This window comes from Papio anubis, unplaced genomic scaffold (genome assembly GCF_008728515.1).
Source record: "Papio anubis isolate 15944 unplaced genomic scaffold, Panubis1.0 scaffold577, whole genome shotgun sequence".
NCBI lineage: Eukaryota > Metazoa > Chordata > Mammalia > Primates > Cercopithecidae > Papio > Papio anubis.
The window spans coordinates 1-12,597 of NW_022165991.1; the positions used below are offsets into that span (position 1 = coordinate 1).

At 47.3% G+C, this 12,597-nt stretch overlaps 1 protein-coding gene across 2 annotated transcripts; it reads right to left on the bottom strand.

Moving 5' to 3' along the window:
* Positions 1 to 437: 437 nt before the first annotated feature.
* On the bottom strand, positions 438 to 9,637 carry LOC101007301 (killer cell immunoglobulin-like receptor 2DL4). Of its 2 annotated transcripts, XM_031662351.1 has the most exons (8): positions 9,322 to 9,637; positions 9,088 to 9,123; positions 8,004 to 8,288; positions 6,823 to 7,116; positions 4,198 to 4,248; positions 1,747 to 1,851; positions 1,223 to 1,275; positions 438 to 1,123 (listed from the first exon to the last, which is right to left on the bottom strand). In XM_031662351.1, exons 1-8 carry the CDS (start codon positions 9,353 to 9,355, stop codon positions 857 to 859), a joined length of 1,125 nt encoding a protein of 374 aa, XP_031518211.1. In that variant the 5' UTR covers positions 9,356 to 9,637; the 3' UTR covers positions 438 to 856. The 2 variants fall into 2 exon arrangements, with proteins under 2 accessions (XP_031518211.1, XP_031518212.1); XM_031662352.1 differs by lacking the exons at positions 438 to 1,123; positions 1,223 to 1,275 and adding an exon at positions 1,298 to 1,521.
* Between the last annotated feature and the right edge of the window lie 2,960 nt (positions 9,638 to 12,597).

Genomic DNA, 12,597 nt, shown 5'->3' on the forward strand with positions numbered 1-12,597 from the left:
CATAGTTTTGCTTTTTGAAACTTTGTGGATTTTTTCTCTGAATATTTTTGATTTATAGTTGGCTCAATAAACACCTGTAAACCCCACAGGTCTGGAGGAGCGACTGTGTATTTATAGTATGAAGATGATGTGTGGACATGTGTCCCCGTGGAGATGAGACTAACAAGGCCTATGACTCTACAGATGTTTCATCTTGGAATGGCTCTGCCAGCTTTCCAGGTCTGCAGAGAGTAAGAATATCACTTGTTCATCTGATTCCTGATCCTTGAAACCGCCTACGTGCTGCATCGTTGGATGGAAATTGGAGTCCCAGACAGAAATCAGGCTCCACCTCTTCCAGAAGCTCAGATTCCAGGGGTGAGAACCCAGTGGAGAACATATGGGATTATATGGACATAGTAATGATAACACCAGAAAATTTAGGCAAAAAAAGACTCACCTATAGAATGAGGACAGTCACGTTTATTTGAAGAGGAGAGAGCTACATAGAAATCACAACAAATTTTTATAAGGTTTACTGATGACAGAAGACTGAAAAATCGTCTGAGGGGAGGTGGAACAGCATGAGGGAAGGTGGAACAGCATGAGTCTAAGTGCCGTGTTAAGACAGAGCCTCTTGTATGTTTGGAATTGTGAGTTCCTCAGTGTGATCGCAGCCTCAAGTAGGACTAGGAAGTAAGCCAGTTAGTTTGTAGAGGTGGGCAGGGGTCAAGTGAAGTGGAGAATTGTGGGTTAAGCAAAGGAGTGTGTTTTCTCTCCAGCAGGCAGTGGGAACCGCAGACATTGGTAAGCAAGAGAGAGCCAGCAGATTTGTGGTGTGAGGAAGAGCAATGCTCTAAGATGCAGAGTTGAGACTTCAGATTCCAGCTGCTGGCACTGGAGCTGTGAAGCTGGTTTTGAGACAGGGCTGTTGTCTCCCTAGAAGACCCCTCCAGGCCTGTCTGTGGTGCTCGTGGGCAGGAGACAACGATCTGGGCTCAGCATTTGGAAGTTCTATGTACACGCTGGTATCTGTTGGGGGTCTCTTGGGCCTCTGAGAAGGGCGAGTGATTTTTCCCCGTGTGAGAACGCAGTGATCCAATTGTGTGTATGTCACCTCCTGAGGGTCTTGTTCATCAGAGTCCTGGAGAGAGGGAAATGTTGAGTGAGGGAGGGGCTCACATTCTTCAGGACTAGTAGGGAATAAGACTATATCCATGAGGCTGGGGAGAGGAGGACCTACCTCCCTGTTGACTGTTCTGTCCCCTGCAGGCTCTGGGTCCATTACAGCAGCATCTGTAGGAGATGGAAGTCATCAAAACAGCTGGGAGGGCACTTCTGGGTCATCATTTCATGAGCAGAGCCCAACACACAGCGGGAGACTGTAGGTGCCTGAGGTCCCTCAGCTGCCAACAGCCAGACTCAGACATTCTATCTCTCTGAGCTGAAGGACCCATCCCATGAAGAGCTGTCAGTTCCCATCCCAGTGATTCTGCCTCCCTCTTTCTGCCTGTCATGGAACCTTCTCCTGGATGTCTGTGGCTGCAGGGACATGAGGATACAGTTCAGAATCTGGCAATGGTCTGTGAGCTGAAGGCAGGGACAGGGTGTCTGATGCTCTCTCTAGAAAGCTCTGCCTCTGTGGCTCCTGCCTTGGGCCCGAGACCATCCTGCTGGTGAGAAACACACACCTACGTGCTCCCATCCCTCCTCATCCTTCCTCCCTACATTGCCCTGAGGTCTCTGGCCTCTGGTTTTGAGACTTACTCTTTTTGTCGGAGCACCAGCAACGAAGGAGAAAGAAGAGGAGGATGGTGAGGAAGATGGTGGCCACCGAGTACCTAATCACAGCAGGCAGGTGTCTGACGATACCTGGAGGAAGATAGGAATCCAATGAGAAGCTCACCATAGCAGTTCCCTTCTTGTGGATTGGTTCTCATTTCTTGGCTGCCAGGCAACCCCATAAAACATCTCTTTAGGACAAGCACCCACGGGGAGGCCCAGCTTCCCTGCTTTCAGTTATAGTTTTCAGAATAACTACAGAATGTGCTGATGAGACACCTGCTATCGTATGGATATTTGACCCCCCCAGACTTCACTCTGAAATTTAACCCTGAGTGTGGGTGGTGGTGCCTATGGGGACGTGTTTGGGTCATGGGGGTGGATCCATCATAAATAGATTAATGTTCCCCCACACGACAGGGTTAGCAATTCTCCCTTTATTAGTACTCTGGAGACTCGTTTTTAAAAAGAGCTTGAAGTCTATCACATCCCCTTTCTCCTGTCTTGCCATGTGATCTTGGTGCCCCCGCCATGCAAGCCCCTCTCTTCTACCTATAGGAGCAGCCTGAGGCCACAGCCAGAAATAGATGCTGGTGTCCTGCCTCTAGTACACCTTGCAAAACCGTGAGCCAACCAAATCTGTTTTCTTTAGAAGTTACCCAGGCTCAAGTGTTGTTTTATAGCCACAAAAAGGGACTAAGACAGCAACATCCTGAGATCAGGAGAAACGTCCCAGAACAGCTGGGCTGTCTTCCTGTTCTTCCCAGAGGAGGACGTCCTGCAGTGCTTAGCTCAGTAAGCTTCTGTGGCCTCCCAGGGTGTCCTGGTGCTGGGCTGCTTGCCCCAGCTGCGGCGCAAATGGGTAACTTATTACAACCTTCCAGCAGCTTTTCTGTTCGGGGATCCGGGCTCATTACTGTCGTGCTCTTGCTGTCAGTTGCTGCTTGTGTTGCAATGAACCCACCTGATGTCATGTATAACCGTGTTTGTCTCCTGGAGTGACGGGTGAGTGATAGAAACTGCACACCCAGGTGCAGCACAGAAAGCTACAGCCCTGGGAAGACTGGACTGGGATTGATACACAGTGAATGTGCTTTACAGTTTCTACAGCTACAACCCTCTTGACTCAAACACATTACATTCGACAAGAAAAGGCATAACGTGAAATCAAGATCAAAAAAGTGAAGTAGAACTGTCATATATCAAACAGCCAGGAAATAATGATGAAGCTCGTGAAGAGTGTGCTCCTTTTTGTGATCTCGGGAGTCCTATATTAGGCTGCTGTTCTACCTGAGAGTCCGGAGGAAGGACAACCCCCTCCATCATCTATTGCTTCGGTACAACCTGTCCTTCTGTGAATTCGTATAAAGGTGACCAGGAGATGGTGCTGATGCTGGTCTCTGAGTCCAAGATCTGAACTCCAAAGAATATTAGTTTTTACCTTCCCACGGTCTATCTGTGTCTCTTAATGTGATAGGAAGTAGAGGTGAGGTGGGGGATTTGAGTGAGGGGGCAAGTTTTATGCCATGAACATAGATTCCAATAGAATCCCAAGGGCTTTAAAAGATGAGGAAGAAGGCAGAGCAACATTCAGAGAAAGAGGTGCGGTGAGGAAGAATGATCTGTCTGATGTCATGTGAGAGATGTGACCAGCCTTTGTGGGCTTTGAGGAAGGAAGATGGGGACCAGACCAAGGAATGTGGGAGCCTCTAGGAGCTTGGAAAAGTGAGGAAGCAGATTCTTGCCTGGAACCTTCAGAGGGAAGGCAGCCTTGACGTCACCTTGATTTTAGCCCAGTGAGATGACGCATTTCATAATTCTGAGCTACAGCACCGTGAGATATTTTTTAAAAATGTGGCTTCCATCCACGAAGCCTGTGGAAATTTGTTATGGCAACATAGGAAAAGGGTCCACACTGCACAGCCTGAGCATGGAGCAGTGGCTGAGCCAGTAAGTGGAAGTGTCATGTGCGTGGATGAACTCCGTTCTCTCTTACTGCAAGGCTCTTGCTCTGCTAAGTCAACCAAGGTTGGATCATGACAGACAGGAGCTCATTCCTTGGCAAGTAGAACTTCTCTACAAACACCCCACCCTCAAAAATGTTCCCTTTCCTTCCCCCTTTCAAGCTCCCAGGCATTTGTCCTTTGGTTAGGAATGCAGGCAGAACAAACACCACATTTATCCCGAGAACAACGTCTGATTTGCACTCATCCTTCTACCCTGAGGTCTCAGCAGCAGAAAATCAGAGGTTAAGAGATTTCACTGAGCCCTGTGCTGTGCTCAGATCCCTTTCGTTGTTGGAGTGTCTGGGGTTCAGAGACAGAGGAAGACAGGCCCACAATCACAGAGCTGGGAGGTGCTGAGCCAACGCTTGAATCCAAGGCTTCGACCTCCCTGGGTTTTCAAAAGCAGAGGTAAGAGGGATCCTTCACTTACCAGTTTTGAAGCTTGGTTCAGTGGGTGAAGGCCAACTACTTGAAGGGTTTCCTAGAACATGGGACAGGAGAGAGGTGTGGAAATAAGGATGCCTGTGTTCTACTCAAAGGACATCTTTGAGGTTGGTTCCTGGCCAACATTCTGTTATCTAATATTGGGCTCTGGGAGTCCTGGCATCCCCTTCTCCATAATCATTGTACGTGATGCCCACAATCTTGAGACTTTAAGGTATAAGGAGAAAACAGGAGTATCACACTACCTGACTTAAAAATATGTTACAGAGCTGTAGTAAACAAAACAGTATGACACTGGCATAAAGAAAAGCACATAAAACAATGGAGCAGAATGAAGAACACAGATGTAATCCACCTATTTACATCCAATGGACTTTGAGAAAGGTTCCAAGAATCTACAATCTGGAAAGGACAGTGGTTTCAATAAATGATGCAGGGAAAACTGGATAGCTACATGCAGAGGGATGAAACTGCACCTCTACCTCTCACCATATACAAAAATCAAATGAAAATGGGTTAACAACTTAAGGCCTGAACCCATTAAACATCTAAAAGGAAACACTGGGGAAATGCTCCAGGACATTTGTCTGAGGGAAGACATTTTGTTTAAACCTCAAAAACACAAGTAATCAGAACACAAAAACATAGACCATTGGGATTATATCAAACTGAGCAGCTTCTGCACTGCAAAGGAACCAACCAACAAAGTGAAGAAGAGACAACCCATGGAATGGGAGCAAATATTTGCAAACTATGCATCTGAGAGGGGATTAAGAACTAGAATATAAAAGAAGCTCAAACACCTCAATAAAATTACTAATTTAATTATAAAATTAGTAAAAGACCTGAACAGACATTTCTCAATGAACAAAACATACAAATGAACATTGCGTATATGAAAAGTGCTCAGTATCACTAATCATCAGAGAAATGCAAATGAAATCACAATGAGCTATCATCGCACCCCATTACAATGGCTTTTATTTCAAAGACAGACAAAAAAAATACTGACAAGGTGGTGGAGAAACGAGAACCCTGATACGCTGTTGACAGGAATATAAATTAGTACAACTTTCACAGAGGAGAAGAATATGGAAGTTCCTCAAAAAATAAAAAGAGGCTGGGTGCTGCAGCTCACGCTTGTAATCCCAGCACCTTGGGAGGCTGAAGTGGGTGGATCACTGGATGCCAAGAGTTCGAGACCAGCCTGGCCAACATGGTGAAAACCCGTATCTACTAAAAATACAAAAATTAGGCAGCTGTGGTGGCAGGTGCCAGTAATCCAACTACTCAGGAGGCTGAGGCAGGAGAATCACTTGAATCCTGGAGGTAGAGGTTGCAGTGAGCCCAGATGGTGCCATTACACCCCAGCCTGGGCAACAAGAGTGAAACTTCTTGTCAAAAAAAACAAAAAGCATAAACCAAAACCTAAAAAGAGAACTTCCAGAGGATCTAGCAATTCCACTAGTGGGTGTAAACGCAAAGGAAAGGACTTCAGTGTATCAAAGTGACATCTGCACTCCCATGACTGTTCTAGCACCATTCACAGTAGTCAAGATGTGGAGTCAACCTACCTGCCCATCAGTGGGTGAATGGATAGAGAGAATGTAGTACATACACACAGTGGAGACTACTCATCCAGAGAGACAATAACATCCTGACATTTGCAGCCACATGGGTGGAACTGGAGGTCATTACAAGGAATGCCATTTCTCACTAACCTGCAGGATGTAAAATGTGAAGCTCATGAAGGTAGGGAGTAGAATGGTAGATGCCAGAGGTTAGGAAGGAAAGGATGGAGGGTAACAAAAAAAAGAATATAAATTTATTTATTTATCTATTTAGAGACAGAGTCTCTGTGTGTCACCAGGCTGCAGTGCAGTGGCATGATCTCGGCTCACTGCAACCTCTGCCTCCTGGGCTTAAGCGGTTCTCCTGCCTCAGCCTCCCAAGTAGCTGGGATTACAGGCATGTGGTACTATGCCTGGTTAATTTTTTTTCATCTTTTTAGTAAAAATGGGTTTCCCCCATGTTGGCCAGGCTTGTCTCCAGCCCCTGATTTTGAATGATCTACCTGCCTTGGCCTCTCAAATTGCTGAGATTACAAGCGTGAGCCACTGCACCCGGCCTATATAGGTATTTATGACCCCTAGATTTTACACTTAAAAATGGTAACGTTGGTAAATTATACAGGTATACTTAACCTCAATCAGCATTTTTTCAATTGAAAAGAAAAGGGTGTAAGGGTTGCTAGTGATGCTATCTCTGTGTGGGTGAGAGGCCAGGATGGGTTTCTGGGAAATGGGTAAGGTTGAGGGGCTGAGGGAACCTCTGATCTCCCCAAACTGAGCCCAGTCTCCCCCCTCTGGGTCTGTCCTGACCAGTTTCTCCATCTGCCTGGGTGCCTGGAGCCCTGACCGCAGGCCTCCATGCAGGCAGTGCGGGAGGGTTTGATGTGCTGTGTCTGCCCTCCTGTGCCCTGACCCCAACCTCACACCGAGGCTTCGCCTTCTCTCTGCATCTGTCCATCCTTCTCTCCATCATCAGCAGGAAGCTCCCCAGCTATGGCTCTGGGATCATAAGACATGGGACAGGCATGGGGTTTCCTCACCTGTGACAGAAACAGGCAGTGGGTCACTCGGGTCTGACCACTCATAGGGAGAGTCACGGAGAGAGCCGAAGCATCTGTAGTTCCCTCCATGGGTGGCAGGGCCCAGAGGGAAGTCAGCCTGGAATGTTCCATTGACGCTCGGCACTGCAGGGAGCCTAAGTTCATGGGCCTCCCCCTCCCTGGATAGATGGTACATGTCAAAGGAGCGCCGGGAACTGCAGGACAAGGTCATGTTCTCTCCTGTGGGAACCGTGGGGCCCGGCTGGGCTGAGAGAGAAGGTTTCTCATATAGACCTGGAAGGAGAAGAGGCAGTTTCCTCAGGGAGGTTCTTCCTTGTCACAGCTTCCCTCACACCTGAGCTGAGAACTCACTCCCCTGCTCTATGACCTAATGCTCTCTCTCACCCTCCACCCCCGACTCTCCCTGTCGTTCCCTCCCTATGTGGCTCCAGCCTGGTGGTGGCATCAGCAGTGCACCGTTGCTGATCTCGGGGTAGCCAACCCTCTTGTTTGGTTTTTAAACTTGTCCTTGACCTGGGTTCCTGTGTTGGTTTCCTGTTGCTGCTGTAGAAAATCATCACAAACATGGCAGCAGGAGAGAACACACTGACCCCTTCCACTTCTGGAGAACAGAAATTGGATCCAGTTCTTCCTGGGCTAAAATCAAGGCATCTACAGGGCTGTGTTCCCTCTGGAGACTCAGGGGAGAATCAGTTCCCTTGACTTCTCCAGCCCCTATAGGCCTCCTGCCTTTGTGACTCGTGACCTTCCTCCACCTTCAAAGCCCACAGTGGCTGATGGAGTCTCCCAAGATGCTGCTGTAATCCCCACTCCCCTCTTCCTCCTCCTGTCATGAGGACCCTTGTGATTCCACTGAGCCCAGCGGGACAGTCCAGGCCATCTCCCCATCTCAAGGTCAACTCATCAAGAACCTGAGCTCCATCTTCCCCTTCAGTCCCCTGCCCTATAACATAAAGAGTCACAGGGTCCACGGATTACAATGTGGCCATCAATGGGGACAGTTGTTCTTCCCACCACAGCACCCATTCCCCTGTATTAAATCCCCCTTTCCCCCAAATACAGTCAGGGCCTGGATGATGGGACCCTGACGGACACCCCCAGCAGAAGCTCTGGGATTCAGGAGGTGGGACAAGGAGAAGCCCAGACAGGAGCCCTCTGACCTGTGACCATGATCGCCAGGGGGTTGCTGGGTGCCGACCACTCAGTGGGGGAGTGTGGATGAAAAACTCGACATCTATAGGTCCCTGCATGTGCTGCAGTCACAGGGCTAATGAGGAAACTGTTCCAGAATATTCTTTTGTAGAGCTCAGGGACAGGCACCCCGTCTTCCTTGTACAGCGTGAAGATGTTAAACCCAGGACGATAGTGACACCAAAGAGTCACGTGTCCTCCCTGAGGCACCACACCGCTGGGCCAGGCAGAGCAGAAGGGTTTGTCCTGACCACCTGGGGGAGAAGGAGGTGCCGCCTTAGAGAGGAGGATGTAGAGTCGCCCCTCCCTCCATGTGCTTAGAAGATTCTTCCCCTTTCCATGTTTCTAAGGCTCCTACCACACCTAGGTGTCCAGGGCTACAGGAAGAACCTATCCCACATAGACATGGCGTCTCCCTACAACAAAAGTATGGGCTGAAACTCTGAGCAGGTGCTGAGTACGGAACCCTTACTAGATTTTAATACTGCAAGATTGGTTACACCAAACAACACAAAGTAGACATGCAGCTGAGGGTACGACCTTTGTGGATGGAATATCAGCTAATGCCTGAACCATAATGAACAACTGAGCCCCATCAGAGGGATTGGAATGTCAGGGTCGTGACTGTGGTTCCCCCACCTCTTCTGGTAGAGTGACAGCAGCCACACTGCAGCCCCGACCATCATGGAAACACTGGAGAGAGTGATTTACTCTCTTGTCCTCAGAGGACCTGCTGTTCCTAGCATTGCTTCCCTTCCCTCCTCTGCCAGTGAAACCATATCCCATCCCCCGACACCCCAGCTTTGAGCGCCCAAGTCTCTCCCTGGGCCACACAGAGCTAGGCTCAGCCACAGGGAAGAACGGCTGGGGAGGGATAAGACAGAACTCAGGGCCGAGCATCCCAGGGTCTCCTCTTCCTAGTTCACGAGAGATTTCCCCACAGGCTTTCCCACGGTCAGTCCATCAGCCACCCTCTGTGCTGCCTGCCTCCCTTCTCAGGAAAATTCACTTGTATCGGTGGGGATGGCAACCCATCATTTGGGAAGGACTCACCCACGTGTGCCCACACCCTCTGGTCCAAGAAGAACCCTGCAAAGAAAGATCATGATGAACTATTCATGTCTGCAGCAACCTGCCCTTTCCTCCCGAGCCATTGGGCGCCTCGCTGGGCTGAACGTTCACTCAGCCTCACCACCCGCTTGCTCCAGAACACGGCTCCCCGTTGGGAGACCCCGAATCTGCAGGCCCGTAGTGTAACCCTGGTGCTCCTTCCCTTCCAGGACTCACCAAGACAGGCCAGGATGACGACCGTGAGCGACATGGACTTGGTGCAGCTTCTGCTGCCAGGACGCAGTGACTCTGCTCGACTGACCAGTGCAGAGGATGTGGTGAGGAGCCTGGATCATGAAGTTGACACATTGACCACAACATGTGAAGGGGACACAGGTAGGCTTCTTGTACGTCATATGAGGTTCTAGTGGGAGTCCAGTCAAGGGAGGAATGTGGCTTTCTGAAAACTGCAGACTAGACTTGTCACTTCCCATCATGCATGACGGCCAGACTCAAAGCACATCTCAGACCCACTTACCCCAGCCCAGGAAGATTGAACTGTGCACTCACATGAAGGACTTTCGTTGTAATCTTTTTCTGTTTGTTTGTTTTTCTCTGCGATTGAAACTCTCCTTCATGTGCAATATGCAAAATACCTAATAGGTCTTACTATCATTATTGAGCAATTGTATTAAATAAATCATCATAATTTCCCATGCTGGTATTTCTACTATTAAACCAGAAACAGATACAATGATTTAAATCTCAGTAGAAAGACTGTGCAGTTATTTAGCATCATAGATTTCCATCTCATTAGCAAAAACACAACACGTCGATTGAGGATCTTGTCATTTTATCTAGAGTTTGTCTTATGACCCAAGACTTTAAACTCACGGTTTCCTGTCTCTCTTTCTCTCTCTCTTTGGCTTTGCACTTTTCTGCTCTCTATATTGCTTGTGTGTCTTTCTTTCTCTCTCTGACTTGAAGAAAAAATACCAGAGTGATAACATCCTCCAACTTGATACCGGAACACTGCAGCAACTGAAGGTTCAAATCTACTCATTTACTGTGCTGTCATTCTTACAAATGTCTCTTACTTACACCTGCCTTTCTAGAGTTTGTGAGAACTTTTTCACTATGTATTGTAAATTTGTAAAACTCCAAATTTTTAAAAATCGATGGGCCTCTCTGTTTTGCCGAGGGTGGCCTTTACTCATTTTGTAAGGCTGACATCACCCTGATACTAATGACAGAAAAGAACATGGAAAAAAGAAAACTACAGGCCAATATTCCTGATGAACGCAGGTGCAAAAATCCGCAGAAAATACGAACCAACTGAATCCCGCAGCACATCAGAAAGCTAATCCACCATGATCAAGTCGACTTTATTCTTAGGATGCAAGGTTGGTTGAACATACACAAATCAATACATGTGATTCATCACCTAAACAAAACTAAAGACAAAAACCACATGATCTTCTCAATACATGTAGGGCATGCTTTTTACTCAGCATTTCTTCGTGTTAAAAGCCGTGAACAAGCTAAGCATTGAAGAAACATACCTCAATATAATAAGTGCCACCTATGACGAACCCACAACCAACATCACACTGAATGAGTAAAAGCTGGAAGGAGTTCCCTTCGTAAGTGAAACAAGACAAGAATGCCCACTGTCACCATCCTATTCAACATAGTACTTGAAGTCCTAGACAGAGCAATGAGGAAAAAGAAAGAATAATAAGGCATCCAAGTCAGAAGACAGTAGTAGAGAGAGGTAGTCAAATTATCTCTGTTTGAAGATGATATAATTTCTATACCTGGAAACCCCATAGTCTTTGCCCAAAGGCTCCTGCATCTGAGAAACAAACTTCAGCACACTTTAAGGGTAGAAAGTCAGTGTACAGGCCTGGTCCTCACGCCTGTAATCCCGAAGGGGTGGCCTGCTTCTCCACACCTGAAGCCAAGTAGAACGAGACTTGAGAAAAGAAATGAGACACAGAGACAAAGTATAGAGAAAGAAAAAGGGGCCCAGGGGACCAAGCCAGCTTACAGAGGACCTACACAAGTAACCGTCTCTCGAGTCCCTCAGTATTTATTGATAATTATCTTACCATCTAGAAAAAGGGAAGTGGCAGGATAATAGGATCATTGTAGGGAGAAGGTCAGCAGTAAGACATATGAATAAAGAACTCTGTGTCATGAATAAGTTTAAGGAAAAGTGCTGTGCCTCGATATGCATATGTAAACATCTCCATAAACCTTTTAGTGCATAAAGCAGCATTGCGCCAGCAAGTGCCACGCTTCACCCTATATGTTTTCTCTCCTTCTTCAGTAACAGAACATACAATCGGAGCCTTAATCGAGATGTTCCATTGCCCAGGGAAGGGCAGGCATAGATGCTTTTCTCTATCTCAACGGCCACAACAACCGCCAAGAGGCCATCTTCCCTCTTACACTAGTCCTCCTCAGCACAGACCCTTCACGGGTGTCAGGCTGGGGGACAATCAGGTCTTTCCCTTCCCACGAGGCTATATTTCCGACTATCACATGGGGAGAAACCTTGGACAATACCTAGCTTTCCTAGGCAGAGGTCCCTGCGACCTTTGGCAGTGTGCGTGTCCCTGGGTACTTGAGATTAAGAGAATGGTGATAACTTTTAACCAGCACCTTCAGGCACTTGTTTAACAAAGCACACCCTGCACAGCCCAAAATCCTCTGAACCTTGAGTCACCACAGCACATGTCTCTTGCAAGGACAAGGTTGGGGGTAGGGTCACAGATTAACAGCATCTCAAATACAGAACAAAATGGAGTCTCTTATGTCTACTTCTTTCTATATAGACACAGTAACAGTCTGATTTTTCTTTCTTTTCCCCACATAATCCCAGCACTTTGGGAGGCCGAAGAGGTTGGATCACCTGAGATCAGGAGTTCGAGACCAGCCTGGCTAACATGGAGAAACCCTGTCTCTAATAAAAATACCAAAATTAGCCTGGCATGGTGGCACGCACCTGTAGTCCCAGCTACTTGGGAGGTTGAGTCAGGAGAACCGCTCGAACCTGGGAGGAGGAGGTTGCAGTGAGCTGAGATTGCACCACTGCACTCCAGCTTGGGTGACAACAGTGAAACTCCATCTCAAAAAAAAAAAAAAATTTTAATCTATGAGGAGAAAGGTATTTGTGGTGTACATCGTGATGTTTTTATATAGGTACACATTGTGGAATGGATGAAACAACCTCTTTATCATATTTATTTTTTCACATACTTATTGTATGTTTTGTGTGTGTGGTGAGAACACTTAAAATCTAATCTCTTAGTAATGTTCAATACGCCACATGTTGTGATTAACTGGAGTCCTCAAGACATACAATAGATCTCTTGACCTGATTTCTTCTAACTGAAATTTGGCATCCTTTGACCAACAACTCTTCAATCCCTCTCCTCCCCAGGTTCTTTCGACAACCATTTTACTGTTTCTCTGGGTTCCACTTCTTGCACTCCATATATGAGATCT